The sequence below is a fragment of the Herpailurus yagouaroundi genome, unplaced genomic scaffold, assembly GCF_014898765.1.
Source record: "Herpailurus yagouaroundi ecotype Mexico unplaced genomic scaffold, PumYag 216, whole genome shotgun sequence".
Taxonomy (NCBI): Eukaryota; Metazoa; Chordata; class Mammalia; order Carnivora; family Felidae; genus Herpailurus; species Herpailurus yagouaroundi.
This window is the reverse complement of record NW_024412447.1, coordinates 1,909,627-1,932,141: the sequence shown is the minus strand read 5'-3', so window position 1 is coordinate 1,932,141 and position 22,515 is coordinate 1,909,627. Positions and strand designations below refer to the sequence as shown.

Sequence of the window (22,515 nt, the reverse complement as noted above, 5' to 3'; positions counted from 1 at the left end):
CCACGGGCAGTGGCGGGACCTCAGTTATGGCAGCTGGGCCTGGGGGCCTGGCCCCGCACCTCCTGCCGTGTGACCGGGCGGAAGTCCCCGATGTCCCGAGAATAGCGGCGTCGGCCCTGGACGTCTGGCCCCCACGTCCTCCTCGCCCGTGAGCGCCGGGGCCTGGGTGTCCATGACTTCTGCCAGGAGGCTGGCCCAGGGGGTGTGCCGCTGTGGCCTTTAGGGCTGGGGTTGGGGTGGGCAGCTTCGGAGCCCCCGTGAGGGACTCCAGCGGGGCAGGGGCTCCCCAGCCGGGCTGAAGGCTGTGGTGGCCCACAGAGGGGTTGAGCGTGTGGGCGGCGCTCAGGGGCAGTTGCTGAGGGCATGGAGGCCGCCCTGTGGGGCCGCGTCTCCGAGGAGATGGTCCGTCGGGGGTTCTGACCTGTGCTGCACGTGCGGTGTGCTCCTGGGTGCAGCGGGTGCACGGATGGGCCGTCCCAGGGTCCCGTGTGGCCACCCTGGCCCGGCGGCCTCGGGCGCATCAGCGTGGCCTGTGCTGAAGCTGAGCCCGGCGTCGCGCACGGGTGGGGTGCGCGTGCCCGTGCGCTGACTGGCCGTGGTGGGATGCTGGAGCCTCGAGCCCTCACGCCGTGGTCTCTGTCTCTGGACGGGGCCAAGCCTCCTGCTGCAAAGCTCTTCCGTAAGGCTTCGTGGCACGCTGTGGGCCCTCCCCTTACGGGGCTGGCTTGGGGCCCCCTGTACTCTGACTGCCGGCAAGCCTGGGGCTGAGCCAGGGACCCCCCCACCCCCGCCCCGCCCTGTGCAGGGAGCTTGGGCTCACACGGAGGACGGCTGGGGTCCTGGGTCCCTCGTCAGGCCTCCTGCCTGGGCCGGGGCCTGAACGGGGACAGGGAAAGGCTTTAGACTCCAAGCTCTGGCTCATCGGGTATTTCCGGAGCGGATGGGGGCTTTGGGGGACCATGAGGCACGGAAGAGAGTGTGTGGGCACAGGCCAGGGCTGCAGGGGCCTCGAGAAGGAGGGGGTGGTCCGGGGCCGAGAGATGAGGTGAGCCGTGGGGCCAGGAGCGGGGGGTGGGCCCCGCCGAGGCCTCACTGCGGGCACCCGCACGGAGCCCGGTGCGTTCTTAGCGCCTCAGGTGGCTGGCAGCCGGCACTGTGGCCAGCGGTCAGGACACGGGCCCAAGCATCTCGCCTCGCCTGACCAAGTGCTGACATCACTTCCATCACAGACGGAAAATTCCATCTGGTCGGAGCCCAGATGCTGATCAGGCATTTCCCATTCTCTTTCTGAATGGAGAATGGACCCCGGGGCGGTGAAGGGAACGGCAGCCCACGGGGGGGGGGGGGGGGGGGGGGGGGGGCGGTCCCCTGGAATCTGGCGTCGGGAGGCGGGGGCAGAGGGCACTCCAGGCACCCCCAGGCCTGGCTCGTGCACCCAGGTGGCGACGGGCTCTGCAAGTTCACCGTGATGGGCTATGCCCCGCCCAGCTCCGGTGCCCTCCTGCGTGAACCGGGAGGGTGATGGCACCTTCCATGGGGGCTGTGGGAAGCTGCTGTGGTACAGGCCCCGTAGCCTGATGTCCTGCCAGAGAGAGAGCTCCCCAGCTTCTCGGACCTTGGGGTGGGGAGCCGGGGGGCCATGTTTCTGCACGCCCACTGTGTGCCAGGCCTCAGTGCCAGAGGGGGCACTGCCCCAGCTAAATCGATGAGCTCAGCAAGGCCTCTCCTTCCTGGGGGAGGTGTGGGCAGACAGACCCAGCACAGAGATGGTAGAAATAGGGCCCCTTCCTCATAGGAAGGAGGCTTCCTGGAGCTGGGCAGACAGACCAGGAGGGGATGAGATGGAACCTTGGATGCCTGGATCCCAGCATGTAGGGTTACAGGGGTGAGGTGGGAGTGAGGTGGGCACCTGTGCTTCTGTCTGCCATTGCCTCCAGAGAAGCTTCTGGAAAGTAACTCACCCCTTTGGTACCCAGGACACACGATCATCATCAAGCCTGGCCCTGGGGTTCCTGGGGCAGTGAGTGGTCCTCCCCTAGCCCCTGCCCTGCGAGAGGCAGGGATGGGACGGGAGCGTCCTCCGCCCCCAGGCAGGCGGCCCTACCTGTGTGCGAGGCTGCTCCTGGCTGGCCGGCTGCCTTCCCCGCTTCCCCGTCTGCTCCAGCAGCCAGGTGCTTGGGACGCCCTCCCCTGCCCACGGCCACTGGGAGCTTCCAGCCACGGGCTGCTGTGATCACAGGGTGACACCTTCATGTGCACGTGGGCGAGCATGTGTGTGAATATACGGGTGTAGGCGTGTGTGTGCACGAGGACGTGCTTGTGCGTGTGCGCGTAGGGGCACGTGCTCACCTTGTGCGTGAGCAGCCCTGGACCACTGCCCCCCCCCCCCCCAGCAGCCAAGGTGCCCACTCTCTGCCCCCAGCCCACCAGGCTGTGTGGTGACAGAGCGGGCCCTGGGGGTAGCAACCCCTGGGGACCCTCACCTTTCTTGGGGGACCCCCACAGGGATGCTCTTCTGAGCGTTTACAGGGATTCGCTTGTGTAATCCTCAGTCACCCGGTCAGGACAGTGACGCACCCATCTCCACTCTATAGGTGGGGAAACTGAGGCATGGGGGTGCGGTCCCTGACTCAAGGTCACATCTCTGAGCCAGGCTGGGCAGCATTTGAACCTTGCTGCTTTGGCTCCCTGGGCTGTCCCGCTTGGGCAGCGGTTTCGGGGTGGCTGTGGGGGAAGGGCAGAACACGCCTCCCTCGCACCTCGGTCCAGGTTCTCGGCCTCCCGGGGCCCATGTGACCCAGTCATCAACTGAGAGGGGTCTGGCACGGCTGCCGGGGACCCCGCTCCCGCAGGGGGGGTGGGGAAGGCTCACACACTGCACAAAGGCAGAAATGGGGTGCAGAGAGCAGCAGGGCCTGACCGGAGACCGCACGGGGCCTCTTACGTGGTGGCAGAGCCGGGCTCAGACCAGGGGCCTCCCACGCTCAGCTGAAAGGAGCTACTAACAGGATTCTGGTTCTGTTTTAATTACAAAGTTGGTACAACTTGGTGGTTTAAAAAAAAAAAAAAAAGGAAAAACCCGAAAAAGACACACAACAAGAAACAAAACAAACCAAATCAAAGCCGTAGGAGGACACCCAAGAAAGGTACAGCGTGACTCCCGCCCACAGGGGCACAGCACCTTCCAGACTCAGCCTGTGGTGGCCTCTGCCCATGCTGCTCTTCCCTGACCTTCCGGACAAGGACGGCCCCCGCCAGGGAGGCGGCTCGGGTGCTCCCACCTGTCCGGCTCTTTCTGGTCTCCATGGCCCAGCTGGGGTCCAGCAGCTCCAGGCACCCCGGGGCCCTGGCATGGCTCCCCCCGCCCCCGGGCTCCCCCCGGGAGCTGGGGGCCCCCCCCCGCCCCCCGATTGGCCGGCAGTGCGGATCTTACCTTGGGTTTCTCATCTGGCAAACGGGAGTGGGTGGTCCCGGCACCACTGAGGCAGCGATCTGGGCCTGTGAGCACTTTGATGAGTCGTGATGTCCCCTTGGCCAGGCTGGGTGGGCTCAGGGCCCCAGCTGGGGGCCTGTTTGGGTTCTGCCTGCCCTGGTCCCAACTGCCCCGCCTCGGGGCAGGGGTTCCTCAAGAGGATGTGTGTTGATGCGTGTATTTAAACACCAGCACCGAGCCATCCGTGTCCTGGACTTTCCTGGATTGTGTCCAATTGGGGGAGGGGGGAATCGGGCAGGAGAGGAGGTGGCACCGTGGGAGGGGTGGGGCTACTCCAGCCAAGGCCAAGGGAGGTCAGTCAGAGCAGAGGGTGGCCTCCAGGGGGACCATCTGCACAGGATGGGGATGGGCAGGGGCTCGTTCTGGGTGAAGGCTTCCAGGTGGAGGTGTGGTGGGCCTCTGAGGGTTTGGGGGAGGGGAGGAGCCTGCAGGCAGGACCGGTGACAGGGGCTGGAGGGTGGCCTTTGTGATGGAAGCACAGAGGTCCCAGGGGTGGTGCTGTGTTCTGCCCTTTGCCTGTGAGGAGGGGATGGGCAGGGCCTGTGGCACCCCGGCCAATGTCCGGCCTGTGGCTGTGAGGGCAGACCTTGGGAGCCCGGAAGAGTGCTGTTGCAAGCACTGCGATGTGTGTTGACACGCAGGGCGGGGTGGGGCGGGGCAAGGGCGGTGCCGGCTTCCAGGACCCTTAAGGTGAGCCCCCTCCGTGATGGCCCCCCGGCCTGTGACATGCCCCGATTCCTGCCCGGAGGCCCCTGGCTGCGTCCCGGGTCTTGGGAACACCCTGTGTGACTTGAGCGCGGCTGACGAGGTGGCCCTGGTACCGGCCCCCCGGGGGCCTGCTTCCCTCCCACCCTCAGCTTGTGAGCAGGAGCGGTTGGGACCCAACGGGCCGTCCTGCCAGGGCAGAGATGGTAGGCACCCTCAGCCTGGAGGAGCACCGGAGGGTGCCAGCCCCCAACGCCCGTTGCGCCCCGGCAGGGCAAGGCCGTGGCCTGTGACTCCAGCTTCATGGCGTCACCCCCGTCTGCCCCTGGATGGTGCCTCCCTCCTGTGCCTCGTGGGGGAGGCCCGAGGCCCAGCCTCCAAACAGCTCCTGGCTCCCTGGGCCCCCGGTGTTGCTCTGAAGTGTGGCTGCTCGGTGCCTCCCTGGTCAGGCGGGAGGGGCCCCCCCAGGTGTGCGGGTGGCCAGGGATGGTGAGCCTGGTGGGAGACCTTCGGGGCCAGCGGGCTCCTGCGAGGGCAGGGAGACAGCCGCTGGGCGCCAGGGCGTCTGCGGCTCAGCCTCTCTTCCCAAGGGGGCCCTGAAGGGGGCAGGTGGGCATTCTCCCCCAGCAGCACCCCAGTGTTCAGGCCTGGGGAGGGAGGGTGTTTCCGGGGCCCAGCGTCTCTACGGCACTTCCAGTGTGGACTGAGAGCCAGTGTGCGGTGGTGAACCTTCTGTGTGGGACTTACTTGTCTCCCCGCCCCCCCCCCCAATGAAGTGCACGTGGTCAGGCCCGGCCTACAGCGCTAACAGGCCACGACTCCCACCCCAACAAGGGACGTGTGCTGAGGCCCCAGAGGTGCCATGACACCGGTCCTTCCTCCGTAGCTTCTCTGAAGCCGGCTTCTTTACCAGTAAAATGGGGAGGGGGGGCGCTGGGCCAGGTAGAATGACGAGTGTGGCACCCAGGGGAGGCAGCGCTGGGCCTACGGCATGTGTCCCTGCTTCCCATGGGGGATGCTGACCTTGGTGCCGGGAGAGGGCCCAAGGGGGCACTTCCTCCTCCCCTGGTGACTCCCGGGACGTGGCTGGATAATTCTGGGCCCCTCAGGCTGCCCCGGCCCCAGGGGCTTGCAAAGGTGGCCAGGTCCAACTCAGCCTCTTGCGGGCCTTCACCGAGACCCTCCGCCAGCCTCTTCTGGGGAGAGCACTGCCCCCTTTTACGAAAGAGAAGACCGAGGCTCTGCGAGATGAGGGGCGTTCCTCGGCGACATGGCCATCAGCAGCTGTGCTGGCCCTTCCCGGGGGCTCCTGCCCACCCAGCACCTCCTTACTGGGCTTGGTCAGGGACCCCTGTTTGGACCTGTCCTATGTCCTGCCTTGGGCCCTGGGGCCCAGGAGGTGAGGGGCCCCCGCAGGGAGGGGCACAGGGCCTGGGAGAACCCCATGGCCGTGCCCGTCTGGCTTCTCCGAATGTGGCTTGGGTCCGGGACAGGGCTAAGGACGGGAGTCACTCGAGTGTTGGGAGCCTCTGTCCCCCGAGCTGGAGGACGGTCGGGTGGGAGCCCGGGTGCCGGCGTCCGCACCTCCAGCGCCGCCTCCCGGCCTCCCACAGGCGCTGCTGCTGCTGGGGGCCGCCGCGCTGGCCTGCCTCGCCCTGGACCTCCTCTTCCTGCTTTTCTACTCTTTCTGGCTGTGCTGCCGGCGGCGCAAGAGCGAGGAGCACCTGGACGCCGACTGCTGCTGCACCGCCTGGTGCGTCATCATCGCCACGCTGGTCTGCAGGTGCGCGGCAGGGAGGGGCGGCCCGATGGAGGCGGGGCCTGACCGGGAGGGGCGGGGCCGGGGCGGGCCAGCGAGGGGCCCGGCCGCGCCCTCAAGAGCCCCGCCCCGTCCCAGCGCCGGCATCGCCGTGGGGTTCTACGGCAACGGGGAGACCAGCGACGGCATCCATCGGGCCACCTACTCGCTCCGCCACGCCAACCGCACGGTGGCAGGGGTCCAGGACCGCGTGAGTGGCCGTCCGATGGGGAGGGGGGCTCTGTGCCTGCGCCCCGTGTCTGCGTGCGTGCCCGAGGGGTGGGCGTGTGCGCGGAGCGTGCCGGGAGTGGGTCTGCGCCCGGGCTCACCGGCCCCCGGCCCGGCGCAGGTGTGGGACACCGCGGCCGCGTTGAACCGCACGGCAGAGCCCAGCCTGCAGAGCCTGGAGCGGCAGCTGGCCGCGCGCCCAGAGCCCCTGCGCGCAGTCCAGAGGTTGCAGGGCCTTCTCGAGACGCTGCTGGGCCACACCGCGGCCATCCCCTTCTGGAGGAACCCGGCTGTGTCCCTGGAGGTGCTGGCCGAGCAGGTGGATCTCTACGACTGGTACAGGTGCGGCTGGCCCTCTTTTCTGTCCGCCCCGCCTGGCCCCTACTGCCTGGGTGCTAGTCACCCTCCACGGGCTTGTGGCCTTCAGAGCCCGGTGTCACAGTTGTTACGGGTGGGACCTCCGTGTTCCCCGGGACTTCTTTTACCAGAACTGATCCCAGCCCCATATCCCGGAGTTGCCCGCGGATGCCCCTCTGGGCCCCAGGCCGTTCCCTCAGCTCTGCCATGCCTCCCCGAGCAATGCCCCCGTCCCTGCGCCCCACGCACACCCACACCCACCGTGTGCCCACAGGTGGCTGGGCTACTTGGGCTTACTGCTGCTCGACGTGGCCATCTGCCTGCTGGCGCTGGTCGGCCTCATCCGCAGCTCCAAGGGCATTCTGGTCGGGTGAGTCTGTGGGGTGGAGGGGCGGAAGGCAGGGGTGAGGCGCCCGCAGCACCTTCTCCCCTGAGGCAGCCCTTCCCTCCCCACCCCCACCTGTGGGTCTGGCCACGGGTTTCCCACCACGGAAGCCCGCTCCGGCGGTTCTCCTGGGGCCCTTGACCCGTGCCCCTGTGGCGGGCACATCTGCCCCGTCCGTCCTTGATTCCTGCTGGGCTCCCTCCCCGTTGAGCCTGCGTATCGTAACCCAGACACCTGAAGACCTGTCCGGGTCACCAAGTCATGGGGACACCAGAAAGTCAAGCTGGCCACGTCCCCGGCCCGGAGGCAGTCTGGGCTCGTCGCCCTGCTGTGCCACCCACTCACCTGGCCACCTTGGGCCGGTGGCTTTCTGGCACTGATAACTCTGTCTCGTCCTCCGAAAGACGCGACAGTGCTAGCTGTCTGCGGGTAGCAGCTGTCGCTTCCTCACTGAACAGTTGAACAGCCGTGTCCTGCGCCCTCCCCGGGCCGGGCACGGGGAGAGACCAGTGAACAGGCGGGCCCCTGTGTCCGGGGGGGGGGGGGGGGGGGGGGGCGGGGCGGGGGGGGCGGGGCGCGCCGGGGGGGGGGGGGGCACGTGCAGGCAGGCAGGCCAGTCTGCAGCGCGTGTGCTCCGCAAGGAGCCCTGGCAGGGAGGGGACTGGACGTCTGACCACCAGCACGTGGGCCTGCAGCGAGGGGTGTGAGCGGCAGCAGGGAGGCCTGAGTGCATGGACCTCAGGGACCGGGGAGGCAGGTGAGGCCGGGCCTTGGGCGAGACAGGTGTGAGCCCCATGGGTCTGGCCCAGGCTAACGGGCCCCTCCGGCCACGCTGTGGAGAGCAGGGTGAGGGCTGAGACGCGTCACCTGCTGGCCGGGGGGGAAGCTGGGAGACCTTCCTTCCTGGCCCTCCCCTGAGCCCCACCCCAGCCCACCCCAGGTGGGAGGGAGACGCATCTGTGCCCAGCCTTCAGGTGGCTCTGGCTAAGGCCAGACCACGGAGGAGCCACAGCCCCCGTGAGGGCAGACCCCCCCAGATGTTCCTTGGGGGACCCGGCCCTCTGGCCTGCAGCCACCCCAGCCTGGGGGTCGCTGATTGGCGTTCTTTGCCCCAAGGGTCTGCCTGCTGGGGGTCCTGGCCCTGGTCATCAGCTGGGGCGCACTGGGCTTGGAGCTGGCCGTGTCCGTGGTGAGTGGCAGAGGAGAAGTGTGATCCCTGTGTGCTGGGCCTCGGCATGAGGTGGGGGGGGGGGGGGGGGGGGAAAGTCATACTCCTCTCCCTTCCCGCCCTACCCTGGGGTATCGAGGTCCCGCGAGGAGTGGGGACCTTCCCATGGGCACACAGCAAGTCAGTGCGTCCCCACATCCCTATTTTACCTTCTGGAGCTAAAAGTGAACCTGGGAGTCAGGCTTTATCCCTGAGAGCTGAAGGCTGTGGGGGCTTAGCCTGGTCACCCCATCTGCCTTGCCTGCACCCGTCCCAGGGCTCCAGCGACTTCTGTGTGGATCCCGACACCTACGTGACCAGGATGGTGGAGGAACACTCCGTGCTGAGTGGGGGTGAGTCTGAAGCCGGCACCCCAGCGGCCAGGCTGGGGAGACCCAACTGAGTGAGGACAAGGCATCCTCCCTCTCGTGGGCCCTTGGTCTAGGGGAGGCAGGACCCACGCACGTCAGGAAACTAGTGAGTGAACAGGAACACCTGTGAGTGGCGGGGGGTGGGGGGCTCTGAGAATGAGGACAGGTGCTTTGTGAGGCCAGATGACAGGGGAGGGGTGACGGTGGAGGTGGGTGACAAGGGAGCAGCAAGTGACGACAGGCTACTTCAGAGCAGACAGTGTGGCCTACCAAAGAGGTAGCATTTAAATTGAGCCAGGGAAGGCTGTGTGTCTTGTGCAAAGGCACTGGGGCAGAGACAAACCCAATGTGTTTGTAAGGCAGAAAATAGATCCACTGTGAGAGGAGAGGATGGGGAGGCCAGCAGGGACAGGTCGAGGAAAGGAACTTGGGCTTAATTCTAGGGGGTCCGTTGGAAGTGGGAAGCCTGGAAAAGACATGGCCCATGATTCAGTTTCTTTTTCAAAGTTTCTTTGGGCTGTGGGAGCAACACGGAGGTCAAGCAGGAAGGCAGGGAGGTTGTTGCAGTTCTCCACGCAGGGGACGGGTGCCTTGAGCCAGCGGGGCGAGAGGTGAATGGGGACGTGCCGCGAGGGAGCGTGATGGGGCTTCTGAAGAAGCAGGATGGAGGGAGGGAGGAACTGAGGCCCTGTTCTCTGTCTGAGCAGCTGTCCTCACAGGAGCCGTGGACTGAGCTGGGGGCAGAGAGCGTGTCTGGGGCTGGGTGCGTGTTGACCATCTCAGGAGGCAGGTGCAGGTGGGACTGGGCTCGGGCGCGGCCAGAGCTGGACGATGCTAAGCTCATTGTTTGCCTTTGCCGTGAATACCGTGTGCTCCTTGAGAGAAGAGTCGAGGGACCGTCCCCCCAGGGATAGGAGTTCTGCGTGGCCTTAAAACACTGGCCCTCACGGGACTGTCTTCTCCTCTTTGCCTGAGAAAGCCACAGAGAGGAGCCTGTGGTCAGGTTTTTAGCTTATTTGGTTGAAGGAACCGTTTCCATCTAAGCCAGAGGAGCCCCCACAGTGGGGGAAGGTGGATGTGCCCAGCTCAGAGCTGGCAGGACTGGTGACAGCTGTTACCACCGCTGTCCCTGGCCCCGGTGCCATCAGCCTTTCGGGTCCTCGCTGCCCAGGGCTCTGGGGCCATTGGCAAGTGCGAGCAGCCCCCGGCCTCACATGAGTACAGGCTCCTGCCTGCGAGCCACAGGCCGCCCCTCGCGGGCCAGGCAGAGCCAGGTGGCCCACGTGAAGTGGGTTTTCACTTAAGCTTGGTGGGAGCCCAGGCCCGAGGAGTCAAGTGTAGGAGCCCCGTGGGAAGCTGCCCCAGACTGCGGCCAGCCCTGCACTTAAGCCCTTGCTCCTGGTCCCTCCCCATCTTGCACTGGGCCCCGGAGGGACCCCAGAAGGGAGGCACCTGGAGCTCCAAAGCCAGTGTCCACTGCTTCAGGGAAGGGTCCTGAGGGGCCAGAGAGCGTTGTGGGGGGCGCGGGGGCAGGCAGAGTCCAGGGCTCCTCCCTCAGCCGCAGCCAGGCTCAGGTCTCCTAGGGTTTTTTGAATCCGAACCGTAAGTGAATCCCCACCTTCGGACATCGGACGCTGGATCGACACCTGTTTTAAGGGCGATGAGACAGGCAGGCCCCCCGAGTCCTGGGTGCTCCAGGCTGCAATGTGTGGGCTGTGTTACCTCCTCTTTGGGGCGATGCTCTGGCCCAAGAACTATTATTCTGCCCAAGTGACCCCCGAGCACATGCATCCCCGGGCGTCTTCTGACCCCTTGCCTACCTCCAGTGCCCTGTCTGCTGCTCCAGATGGAGGGGAGGGACAAGGGCCGCACCCAAGAGACCGCTGTGCATGCTGCAGGGACGCTGCCCGGGGCGGAGGGTCTGGGCGCTGGCCCCGGGCTCTCTGGAGGCCACATCCCCTCTCACGTGTGCTCGAACGCACACAGGCACCACGTGCAGACACACGCACGCACGGACGCGCGCACGTAGGCACACGAGGTACACGCAGACGGCCGGCCTCACTCGGCCACCCCGACCTCTCTCTGCAGACATCTTGGAGTACTACTTGGCCTGCTCGCCCCGTGCCTCCAACCCCTTCCAGCAGGTGAGTGCCGGGGGTGCTCCTGCCCCGGTGCGGGCGGGAGGGGGCCACACGGGCCCTGACCCCCACGGCCCCCAACCCCTCTCAGACGTGATTGGACCCTGGGACCCGAGGAGCACCCGGATGAAGGCCACACTGACATCACTAACGGCCCCCGGGGTCAGCGCCCTGATGCCCTCGGTGCAAGCCTTTTGGGGTGGACGGCCTACCGCCCCGAAATACCTGGGATTCCTTTCATTTCTTGGGTTCCCCTGGGTGGCCCTGCAGAGCGAAGCCAAGCGTCGCCCTGCGGGAGGGGTCCCGTGCCCACCTCTGAAATGACGGGACAGGTGTCGTCAGGGTGGAGTTTGGAGGGAAACCCTTCGGCCCCCTGCCTGTCACTCCACGTGACTGCATGGCCCTCTGGGGTCCTGAAAACCACCTGTTTCAGAGACACCATGTGTTTGGTGATCTGTCTCATCTCTGCGTACGTGGGCAGGCTCGCGGGGAGCCAGGGAGGGGTGTCCCGCGGGCCCACAGAGCAGAGTGCCCACGGGCTGGCGCAGGCCCGGGGCAGCGGGACTGGCAGACCCGTGTGGGGGGGGGGTGGCCCTGGGGTGGGAGAGACGGGCTGCCCCTGCCCCTGCCCGTCAGCTGCCTCTCTGTGGAGCAGAAGCTGTCTGGCAGCCACAAGGCGCTGGTGGAGATGCAGGGCGTCGTGGCCGAGCTGCTGAAGACCGTCCCCCGGGAGTACCCGGCCACCAAGGTGAGCGGGTGGGCGGCGGGCCAGCTGGGGAGCTAGAGGGCTAGATGCTGCGAGGGGCAGTGCCCCCTGCCGGGCTCCTGCGGAGGTCCCTGCCTCTTCCACACCCTTCCCGGCGGTGCCCTCCCTTCTCCCCTGCGTCCACCCTTCATCTCCCTGGACAATCGTGGGAGGCTTTTAAAAACAGGTCTGTTTCTTACTTCTTTTTAACGTACGTACGTGTATACGTATTTCTCGGCGTTTGTTTATTTTTGAGAGAGAGAGAGCGCGAGCAGGGGAGGAGCAGAGAGAGAGAGAGGGAGTCACAGAACCCGAGGCGGGCTCCAGGCTCCAAGCCGTCAGCACAGAGCCCGACGCGGGGCTCCAGCCCACGAGCCGTGAGATCATGACCTGAGCCGAAGTCGGACGCTCGACCGACTGAGCCCCCCAGGCGCCCCTCTATTTTTTATTTTTAAAGTAACACATGCTGTTTGAATTAAAAGAAATAAGGAATAATAAGGAAAATAGGGACAGATGTGGGAACAAAGGAAGGTCCACCCCCGAGCCCGTAGGGGTGTTCCGGGAATTGGAGGGCTGACGTTCTGGGGCCTGAACACTTCACCCCACACCTTTGCTACCATGCTCCTGGCAAATCCCAGGCTCCCCGTAGGTGCCGGTCAGCACATGGGAGCCCTGCCCGGCCCGTGCGCACCACTGCAGAGTGGGCACGGCTCGGCTCTCAGCCTTTTTTGTGTGACCAGCTGGATCTTCTGTAGTAAACTCACGAAATTTAAGTTAGAAGTGCGCATGCGTGTTACAGTTACTTCCTATTTGTGGTATAGCCGGGGCGTCCCCTGGGTGTTTTGCAATTGAGCGGATAGGTAGGTACGTCCTTGTGCCGGGGCCGCCAGGACAGACCGCACGCCGGGGGCTTGGACCACAGAGATGGATTTCCCGACACTTCTGGAGGCTGGAGGTCAGGGGCACGGGCCAGGGCACTGGCAGGGCTGCGACCTCCTGAGGCCTCTCTCCGTGGCGTATCGGCACCACGTTCTCGTGTCCTCACGCCCGCGTCCCTCTGCGCGTGTCTGTGCCCCGACCTCTTACAAAGACGTCGGTCCTAGTGGATTGGGGCCCACCCTCGTGACCTCTGCTTCCCCTAACTACCTCCTTAAAGGCTCCGTCTCCAAATACGCATTTTGAGGTATTGAGGGTTAGTAATGCATATGCAACGTGAGTTTGGGGAGCAGGGACACAATTCAGCTCCTAATAAATAGTGAGTTTTGCCATCCTGAAATCCGTTTCTGACTCACAGAGCGTTGCTCGCATATGTGTTATAAAAGGCAGTGCTGGGGGGCGCCGGGGTGGCTCAGTCGGTTGAGCGTCTGACTTCGGCTCAGGTCATGATCTCGCAGGTTGTGAGTTCAAGCCCCGCGTCGGGCTCTGTGCTGACAGCTGGTACCCCGAAGCCTGTTTCAGATTCTGTGTCTCCCTCTCTCTGCCCCTCCCCTGCTTGCACTCTGTCTCTGGCTCAAAAATAAATAAACATCAAAAAATAAAAAGGCAGTGCCAGGTCCAGTGGTCGATCTAGAGGAGTTGCTGTCGACCCTGAAATGTGTCTGTGAGGTCATCTCTCCACGGAGAAGATGTGGCTGGAGGTGCCCACGTACACACAGACACACGTGTGCACGCACAGACATGGACACACATGCTACAGGATCCGGCTCGTTCTGTACAGAGGGTTCGGATGACGTTTTGTCATTTAAAATGCCATGAACACTTTCCCTTTCACTGTTCTGTACACTGAGATTTGTAAAAGAACCAGACCCCCGTCAGAAGACACGTGGGTATTTGCCGCTTCTCCTGTTTTGACAGGCATCGATCGGTGGGTCCTACTTTCCCCGCTCCACTTGAATCCTCAACAGTCCCCCTGAGGCCAGGGCACAGACTCTGGGGTCATCGTTTCTAGAAGCCTGGGGTCCTCAACGCCTGTTCCAAGACCACGGGTGTGGGTGGACAGATACATGGGGGCTCCCAGGGGCCTGTCCTCCTGACTGGTGCTGACCTTGTGTGGCGCGTGTCCCCCCAGGACCCCCTGCTCCGTGTCCAGGAGGTGCTGAACGGCACAGAGGTGAATCTGCAGCACCTCACCGCCCTGGTGGACTGTCGCAGCCTGCACCTGGTGAGGGCCGGCCTGGGGGGGGGGAGCCCCCCTGGGGCCCACACCGAGGGGGGGGATGGGGGATAGGAGGGAGCAGCTGGGGATATGGAGCAGGAGGGAGCAGCTGGGTGCAGGAGGGAGCAACTGGGGGCAGGAGGGAGCAGCTGGGGGGCAGGAGGGAGCAGCTGGGGGCAGGAGGGAGCACCTGGAAGGGCAGTGGGAACAGCGGGTAGTAGCTTGAGGGTCAGGGGAACAGATGGGAGCAGCCGGGGTGTGGGGCCTCAGGAGATCGGGAGCTGACCGGAGGGTGGTGAAGTCCAGGGCGGTCCGGGCTGCCGCGTGCCGGGCCGAGGCTCTGGCGCGTCCCGTCTCAGCCCGCCCTCCCTGTCTCCCTCCCGGTCCGTGTGGCCTTGCTGTTGCCGGGCCGTCTGGCCTCAGGACTACGTGCAGGCCCTGACGGGCTTCTGCTATGACGGCGTCGAGGGCCTCATCTACCTGGCCCTCTTCTCCTTCGTCACAGCCCTCATGTTCAGCTCCGTTGTCTGCAGTGTGCCACACACCTGGCAGCAGAAAAGGTGAGGGGCCCAGAGCTGGCCTCAGGCCATCCCGCGTGCCGGGTGTTTTAGGGACGCGCCTCCGGACACCCGTGTTCTGGCGCCCGGAGACAGGAGCACACGCACCCTCTGCTCCGGACACTCTGCAAGCCTCCGCAGCGCTCTGAGAGTAGAGAGGAGCTCCCAGCCCGGGTGACGTGCGAGTCCAGAGCAGGCGGGGAGAGCCGGGGCGTCCTTGCTGCCGGTGCTGGCTCCGTGCCCCACGCCCTTCCCCGCCTCTGACCGGCTGGCCTCGGGGTGTCTTGTCCGTGTCCCCGCCCCGGGGCGTAGATGTGCAGGGCTTGTGTGTGGAAAGAGCAGCTGGTTGGCCGTGGGGCCTCGGAGCTTCTACAAGGGAAGGCCCCAGGTGGCCACGGCCTCCGTGGCCCGTTTAGCCGGGTGACCGGGATGGCCGCTACTACCCACGGGGCCGTGACGCTCTTGTCTTTGAAGTGGGGTGCCCGGGAGCCCCTGCCTTAGTCTCCCTGATCAGTACTAGGTTGAGTGGTCTCCGGAGGAACCGGGCCCTCGCCTTGCCTGGGCCCCACACTTCATCGCCCAGACTCCCCGCCTCCCTTCCCACTTATTTGGGCCGTGGCTGCTTCTTGGTGGCCTGGCTCAGAGGACAGGCAGCTTAGCTCAGGTCTCTTCCCTCTGTTGTTTGCTGTGGCGATCCTGCCAGTAGTGGTGTTAGTGGTGTTAGTGATGGCGGTGGTGGTGGTGATGATGGTGGTGATGGGGACAACGGGGGTGGCGATGATGGTGATGGTGGTGGTGGTGGCGGCAGTAATAACGATGGCAGCTGTAGGGAAGTGGCTGAGAGGACAGACCTGGAATCACGTTCCCTGGATCCAGATCCCGGTTCTGCCTTTGCTTATAGAATGACCCCGGGCAAGTCACTTGAGCACTCTGGGCCTCCGGCGCCCTAACTGTAAACGCGGGTTGTAAAGAGCCCGCCTCTCGGGGTCGGGTAGGCACTAGATGAACCGCTACGTGTAAGGGCTTAGCCCCGGGCACGGCTGGGAATGGACACATTCGCCGGCCGCTACCACCGTCCTGCTCCTCTCGCCGCAAGGGGCTCCAGAGAGGACGCTGTACGCTCGCGGTCACCCAGCTGGTGGTCAGGAGGCGGGACAGGAGCGCAGGCCTGGCTGACCTAGGCCAACACCACCAGGCAGCCCCGCCTCGAGTCCGGTCTGGGAGCGTACCGGACGCGCGGGGCCTGCGGGTGCGCCAGAGGCCTGGCCCCGGCCGCCCGCCTTGCCTCACCTCGCCCCGCCTCGCCCCGCCTCGCCCTGCAGCTCCCTGGGCACAGTGGGTAGGAAACGTGCAGCAGAGCAAGAGGGCTGGGCTCAGGCCTCCCGGGGACGCACAGTCCCCGTGGGCTCAGGCCACCCAGAGGTGCAGGCAGAGACCTGCAGGGCCAAGAGAGGCCACCCCCACTTCTGGGCACCCCACTCTCTGCCCCGCGGGAGGGACCGTGGCCCCTCGTGCTCATAGGCAGACCGCATCCGGGCGTACAGGCTGAGGCACGGGGCCCTCGGCGCCCCCGTCTCAGAGGATGAAGCCAGGGTGACCTGCCCACGGTCCCGTAGTCCATACCTGACCAAGCCGGGGTCGGAACGAGGTGTGTCTGCATCCGAGCCGACCCCACACGGGCCTGGCGGCTGGCCGCTTCGGGTCCGGGTCTGAACCCACGCCGGGTGTCCTTCCCTGCAGAGGCCCCGACGAAGATGGGGAGGAGGAGGCGGCCCCGGGGCCCAGGCAGGCACACGACAGCCTCTACCGCGTGCACATGCCCAGCCTGTACAGCTGCGGGAGCAGCTACGGCAGCGAGACCAGCATCCCAGCTGCGGCCCACACCGTCAGCAACGCCCCGGTCACCGAGTACATGTGAGTTGCGCCGGGAGCCGGAGGGGGGTGGGTAGGCGGGGACGGGGGCGCAGGCCGTGCGGAGCTCCGTGTGCCCCGCTGCGGGAGAACCTGGGAGGGCCAGAGCAGGGGCCGGTCGGGCAGTCAGAAGGGGCCTCCCTGGGCGCTGCCCGGGCTCTGGGTGGGGTCGCCCAGGCAAACCAGGCTCGCGGCCACGATGAGGCTACTCGGTTAGGTGGAGGGTGTGTGCGAAGGGCGTGGGGATGCCGTGGCCGACAGCCCGGGGCCGGCCGCGTGGTGGGCGGGCATCCGGGTGGGCTCTGGCTGGGCCGAGGCAGCCTTGGGTCGAGCCCTGGGTTACTGTGCCAGGGTCACGGGCGCCTCAGGCCCTTGCTGGGGGCCGCATGCAGGGTGGCGACGAGAACGCACAGGGCTGGAGAGGGCCGGGCACAGGTAGGTGGGCACAGAGTCTGCCTGGCTTCAGAAGGGTCTCTGCTCGGCCGGTGGCCGCTCACAGCCCCTCTCCCCTTACGACCGCAGGAGCCACAATGCCAACTTCCAGAACCCCCGCTGTGAGAACACGCCCCTCATCGGACGCGAGTCCCCGCCGCCCTCAGTAAGTCTCAGGCCGGGGCGGGGGTGCTGCGCGGCTGCCTCGGCGGTCACGTCGCTCTCGCGGGCGGTGCGGGCCCGGCGGCGTGGCGAGGAGCCTCCAGGAGGAGGCGGGGCCGGGTGGGCCCACGAGCTGGCCTTGAAGGTACCCTGAGCCCCAGCCGCCTGGCGGGCCAGCTCGACCCTGAGGAGCCCCGGCTTCTCCTTTCTCACGCGGGCCCGCTTCCTTTCATTTCCTCCGTTGACTCCCTGAGCTCAGCCCGGGACTCAGCCTCTGGCACTTCCAGCCGCCGTCCCCTCTGGCCTCGCTGAGACAGAAAAGAGGGGACAGGGTGGTTTGGCACCCAGGAGAAGGAAGTTGCAGGCTGACGGGCCCCGGTGGCCTTGCTGGACGAGGTGGGCTGCAGAGGACAGGGCCAGAGAGGCTGAAGGCCACCCGCCTTCAGAGGTGGGCGCGTGTGCGGTGGCCCCATCCTGCCCTGCGGCCGCCGGGGCGCCCTCGACCCGGACCGGGGCCGTGTGGGCTCGTGGGCTCGCGGGCCAGGTAGCCCTCGTCATCGGCACCGTGCTCTGGCCCCCCACGGCCTGCTGCGGGCGGGGCCTACACCCCGGCGTTGAGGCCGCCCTCTCTCTCTCTCTCTCCTGCACCCCTCCCGCCCCGGGCCCTCCTAGCGCTATCTGGCAGGCTGGCAGTTTAAGCCCATGGATAGTGCCCGAACGCTGTGGTGGCCGTACCCTCAGAGTGACAGGTACTGACCCGCCCCAGGTGCCCTGCCCTGCACCGCCTGCCCACTGCGCCTCTCTCCGCCTCATGCTGTCGGCTCACTGCTGCCCCCTCACCAGCGCGGGCCCTGGGCCCACGTAACGCGCCCCAGGGCCGTCGCAGCTCAGCAGCTGCCGGGCCAGCTCCGGGTCCTTACAAGCCTGTGAGCTCGTGAGCCCCCAGCCCAACCAGAGACCTCGTGCCGGCCTCCGGCCCGTGACCCTCACCTCGGGCGGTGAGCCCCCTCCCTGCCCCCGGCCCAGCTGCAGATGGCCCCGGCCCCTCTTGTCACCTCCCAGCAAGGAGACCGTCTACCGGGCCCCTGGGTGTGCCTGCGCCTGGCGCCTGGGCTCAGGGAGGCAGAACACGGGTGAGGTGGCACCCCGGGGCGCCCTTGGGGTGCCACCGTGCATGTTCAGAGGTGCACACAGGCGCACGAGGGCAAGCGTGCAAGCTGTCCCCGGCCGTGCCCACACGTCTGCGCGGGCCTGCTTGGGCTCCTTCCGGGCTCTGGGGTGCCGTCCCCCTCCCCTGCCGCTTGCCCGGGGGATGACACGGCTCCTTGGTGCCCACTGCTCCTCCCCCTGATGCTGTGTCCTGGCCAGCCGCCCGGCACTCTCGCCTTCTTCCCCACCTGGAGTGCCAGGAGGGCTCTAGGGACCAGGGAGCATCGTCCCTCCCCATCTGGGGACTCGGGAGGGGTCCCCTGTGGGGTCAGCCTGCGCAGGCTCCCCGACCCCGGCAACCCTTGGCACTTGGCCTGGCCTTCGTCCGCGTCCCCTTGGGCTTGTGGCCCTTTGCACCCTGCCTGGCCGCAGCACATGCCTCCTGTGTGTGTGCTCATCACGAGCGACCCCTGCGCACGCGCGCGCGCACGCGCACACACACACACACACACACACACACACACACACGCTTCAGGTTGGACGAGTGGCGGCCAAGACACGCCGTCCGTGCCCTCCCTCCAGGCGCCTCTGTCCCTGCGTCTAGGAGCTGGGAGGAGTCCGCAGCCCCACAGCCCATGTGACCTTCGGGGCCTCCTTTCCTGGGGCGATGGGGTAGAGTGGCCGTGGGGCCTCCTCCTTCCCAGGGCCTGACCCGCTCTCAAAGCCTGACTCCACCCTTGCATGATGGTCTCCCGCTGGGGCAGGAGTCTCCACGCGTCCCCTCAGCCCGGCCCTGGAAGGCAACCTCGACTGAGTGCACTCCTGTGCCCGGGAGGGGAGCCTGGGGCGTGGGGGCTGGCCTCCGCTCGTGGAGCCCGCCGGCCACTCCCGAGCCCCTCCACCGGGGCTCCGTCAGCCGGGCCACCGCCCTCCTGTCCCACCCTCGGGTTGCTCCTGGCTCACCTCACCAAGGCCCTCGTGTGGCTGCGTCCGCTGCCCTGCTGACCCCCTCTTCCCCTTGTCTCCCTCCAGTACACCTCCAGCATGAGAGCCAAATACCTCGCCACCAGCCAGCCTCGCCCCGACTCCAGCGGCAGCGGCCACTAGACCGCCCCGGCCGGCCACCCGCCCGCCTGCCCGCGTGCCAATCGCCCCGCCCTCCCCGTGCCAGCACTGCCGCTTCCACCCGCGACCACTCGCCGGACCCTCCGCACGCACGCCAGGCCCGCTGCCGGCTCCTTTGCGGCCCCCCTTCCCTCCCCTCCCCTCCCCTCCCCTCCCCTCCTCGCAGGGGCATGGAGATGAGGAACTCCGGGCCCGCGCCCTCTCCTCGGGCCACGCGCCTGGACGCCTGTGAGCGATGCCACCGACGCGGGGCCCTGGCCCCCCACGCCTGTCCGCCTCTGAGGACCTGCGTTTGCAGAGCCCTTCCCTGGGCCGGCCCCGGCGCCGTGTCCCTGCCACCTGCCCTGCAGCACGCCGACCCTGTGGACGCCCGCGTTCTCCGGCTCGCACCCCAGCCTGCCCCTCCCCTCCCGCAGCTCTGTGCTCCCGAGGCTTCTGTCCACAGGCTGTGCGGCGCCCCCCGCTGTGCCCGGCACCCGGAGGGGCCTAGGCTCGCACCTGCCCGCCGGGCTCCTGTGCGGAGAGCCCCCGGGGCGCCTCCGTGGCTCTTCCTTTTCTCTCCACCTGAACACAGGCCCCTCCTGTCGCTGCCAGAAGCCTCCCAGGGAGGCTCCGCTTCCTCTGCCTCCAGCCCAGCACTGCTCTCTCCCTCAGCGCCCACCCTGCCCGCAGGGCCCAGCCCCCCACAGCGGCGGGAGGACGGCAGGTGCCGCGCTGAGCCCCGGCCGCACGCTCAGTGCTGGCCACCTTCTTGGTGCCAAACCCCCTCCCCCACCCCAAGACTTGGCAGCTTGTCTGGTTCGTTTTTGCACTAACCACCTTTGTCACCCTAGGGCAGGCGGACTGCGGGCCGGGCAGCCCTCCCTTCTCGGTTCCCTCTCTGTCTAGGACAGGCGCGGTGTCCCGTGCCGGGCCGTGGGGCTGGACCCGAGCTGGCTGTGAACGTGCCCTCGGCCCCTGCTGCCCCTCTTGGGACTAACCACTAACCTCACCCAGCCTCCGCGGGCACCCCTGGCCGATCCAGAGCCAGCAGGTGTCACCCTGAGTCCGGGCCAGAGATGAGGCCTAAGCCGGCCGGCTGGGAGTCAAGCTGGAGTAGCCGTTTCTTCTCGGGGTGCTGCTGGGGAAAGGGCTGTAGACTGACAGGCAGCCCAGGAGCCCCGAGAGCCGTCCCTGGGCAGGTGCTGCCCCAGGATGACTGTGTCCTAGGGAACGAATGTCCCTTAGGCTGTAGGACCGAGGTCCCTGCGGCCTCAGTCTCCCTACCTGTGAAGTGGGAACAAGGCTTCCCTAAGGTGCTTTGGCTTTAGTGTACAATGTTTGCTGTGTTTCCTGCCATGGAGGGTGGGCCACCCCCAAATCAGGATGGGAAGTCCCCTGCCAGTCCCAGTCTTGGCCTAGCCAGCCTGGAACAGAGAGGCTCTGGCCTGTGTGTCAAGCCAGGGGCAGCAGAGTACCACCGACAGGCACGTGTGAGGGCCCGGGCCAGGGTCCTGCGGTGGGAGGTGGGCAGCTGGCCAAGCAGCTTACAGACACGTGGGCTCTTCCTTCCAGAGCGGGGGCGGTGCCCTGCCCCGGGACAGGCCCGGGGACAGGCCGCCTGCCCTTCCTCCACGATCCTCTCTCTGTGCTGGTGTCTGGGACCAAAAGGGCAGGTGGGCTGGAGGCCGGGCCACATCTGCCCCGCCCTTGGGGCAAACCCCTGACCCGGGGAGGGAGGGAAGTGAGCAGGCAAGCACTGGGGTGCCCCAGGTGGTCCTGGCGTCTGAGCCCGTGGGCACGGGCAAACCTCACCGCAGGGCACTGTGTGCCCCGGGCCCGGCCCAGCCGTCGTTCTGGGCGCCCGCGGCACACCCGCCCAGCTTTTCCTCCGGGCTCCACCGGTGCCGAGAGCGTTCCGGGCCCGGGGTCGGGGGGGAGGCCCCGGCAGCCCCGCCCGGGTGCCGCCGCTCTCCACCGCTGCTCAGAAGCACAGTCGGCTGACCGCGGCCCTGGGAGGCCGCCCGCAATGTGAATGTACATAGCATGAGAGGCGGGCGCTGCCCGGACAGGCTGTGGACCGCGGCTGTCCTGGGAGTGCCCTCCGTGCGTCGTGTGCGTGAGTGCCTGCCCCGTCTGTGACGTCCTCTCGTTCTTCTACTCACCGAGGTTGGAGAAAGGAAAAGGAGAGTGATCCCGAGGGGCTCACACCCAAGCCTCAGTCTCTGGAGGGGAGCAAGTCCTACCATTGGTTTCCTTTCGTTCCAAGTGTTCAGGGTCCCCTTCCTAACCCCCATCCCAGTGACTTCTCCACATCCCTTCCCAACCCTGCACCACTGGGCCTCGCTTCCCACAGGCCCTTGACAAAGTGGGTAGCAGGTGGGAGGGAGGGTTCCCCCGGGGCCTTGAAGCGCCCCCCCCCCCCCCCCCCCCCCCCCGCGGCCCCAGCAGGGTCCAGCTGGCTCCCAGGCCCCGGACAGGCTGGGCAAGTGGGAGGCAGGGTCCGACCGGGACACCTGGCTGATGGGACTCCCCGTGCCAGCATCCACTGCCCCTGGGTCCCCTGCCACATCACCCACCCCATCTCACTATGCAATTCCAGCCCAAGTACCATCCCCTCCCTACCCAGGACCCCTGCCCAGCCCCAGACTGGTGGGGGCCTCCCTGGGGCGCAGCTGGGGAGCAGGCAGGGGGTGGGCAGGGACGTTCTATTTAGCCGTGATGGTTGCGTCTGTGCCACTTTGTTACATATAACCTGTCATTCAATATGATTTTGTTAAGACTCCGACCCTCCCGGCCCCTCTCCTGGCCCCTCTCCTGGCCCTGCACCCTCTCCCCAGTGTGATTAGTGCCCTGAGCGGGAAGGGGGAACTGAGGCCTGAACCATTCGGCATCTTCCTCCAGAATCTTCCTCCGACCTCTGTAGGGCCAAGACTGTATGTGCTGTCGCTGTGTTTTTTATTTTTATTTTTGGTTTTGGTTTTGGTTTTTTTTAACTGGGTTTGGGGTTTGATTTTTATTTCTTTGGGGGCTTTATTTTTCTTGGCAAATAACTAAAAATCTCGTCAATGTAATTTCTGTGGTTTCTATTCAGCTTGGGTTTCATGTTTTAAAATAAACACATTTTAAAAAACAAGCCTCTCTTCCTGAGTTGATTGGGCTCCTGCCGGAGTTTGTGGGCAGTGTGGTCACATGTTGGGAGCCGGGGGGGTGGGGGAGGCCCAGTCGTGGCCTGGGAGCCCACCCAGGTGGGGCTTCATGAGATGGGCACGAAGTGGTCTTGACACCTTAAAAGCCTCACCCTGCAGTCTGGACGTGCACTGGAGCAGCCCGGGGGGATGGGATGCCTGAGTGGAGGCCCCTCCGGCCACCTGGAGAGGTGACAGGCCTGGCCCAGGGCAGGGGTGGCGGGCCAGGTGGGAGCAATGGTGGGTCCCCTTGGAGGAGCATTTCCTGAGCCCCACGGAGATGGGGCTCAGGGCACTTCCCCTGGGGGCATCTCCAGCCACGGGCGGGGCCTCGCCGGAGTCCTTCCTCTCGGGTGGGTGGGATGGTGGTGGGAAAAGGAGGAAAGGAGCCCTGGTGTGTGCCCCGGCCCCCGCCCCCGGCCACTCCTGC

The 22,515-nt window shown here is 66.4% G+C and overlaps 1 protein-coding gene across 4 annotated transcripts in view; it reads left to right on the top strand.

Moving 5' to 3' along the window:
* Nucleotides 1–22,033, top strand: part of TTYH3 (tweety family member 3) — a 30,237-nt gene extending 8,204 nt beyond the window's left edge. The window contains exons 2-15 of one of the 4 annotated variants that reach the window (XM_040455737.1): nucleotides 5,812–5,981; nucleotides 6,096–6,207; nucleotides 6,346–6,566; nucleotides 6,856–6,951; nucleotides 8,083–8,155; nucleotides 8,451–8,526; nucleotides 10,633–10,688; nucleotides 11,338–11,430; nucleotides 13,496–13,588; nucleotides 14,006–14,142; nucleotides 15,880–16,053; nucleotides 16,573–16,648; nucleotides 17,317–17,393; nucleotides 18,826–22,033. In XM_040455737.1, the coding sequence (XP_040311671.1) occupies nucleotides 5,812–5,981; nucleotides 6,096–6,207; nucleotides 6,346–6,566; nucleotides 6,856–6,951; nucleotides 8,083–8,155; nucleotides 8,451–8,526; nucleotides 10,633–10,688; nucleotides 11,338–11,430; nucleotides 13,496–13,588; nucleotides 14,006–14,142; nucleotides 15,880–16,053; nucleotides 16,573–16,648; nucleotides 17,317–17,393; nucleotides 18,826–18,841 (1,470 nt within the window). In that variant the 3' untranslated portion in view covers nucleotides 18,842–22,033. Of the gene's footprint in view, nucleotides 1–5,811; nucleotides 5,982–6,095; nucleotides 6,208–6,345; nucleotides 6,567–6,855; nucleotides 6,952–8,082; nucleotides 8,156–8,450; nucleotides 8,527–10,632; nucleotides 10,689–11,337; nucleotides 11,431–13,495; nucleotides 13,589–14,005; nucleotides 14,143–15,879; nucleotides 16,054–16,572; nucleotides 16,649–17,316; nucleotides 17,394–18,825 lie in introns of those variants that run through there. The other 3 variants (XR_005784784.1, XR_005784785.1, XM_040455738.1) reach the window with 3 other exon arrangements.
* The last annotated feature ends 482 nt before the right edge of the window (nucleotides 22,034–22,515 follow it).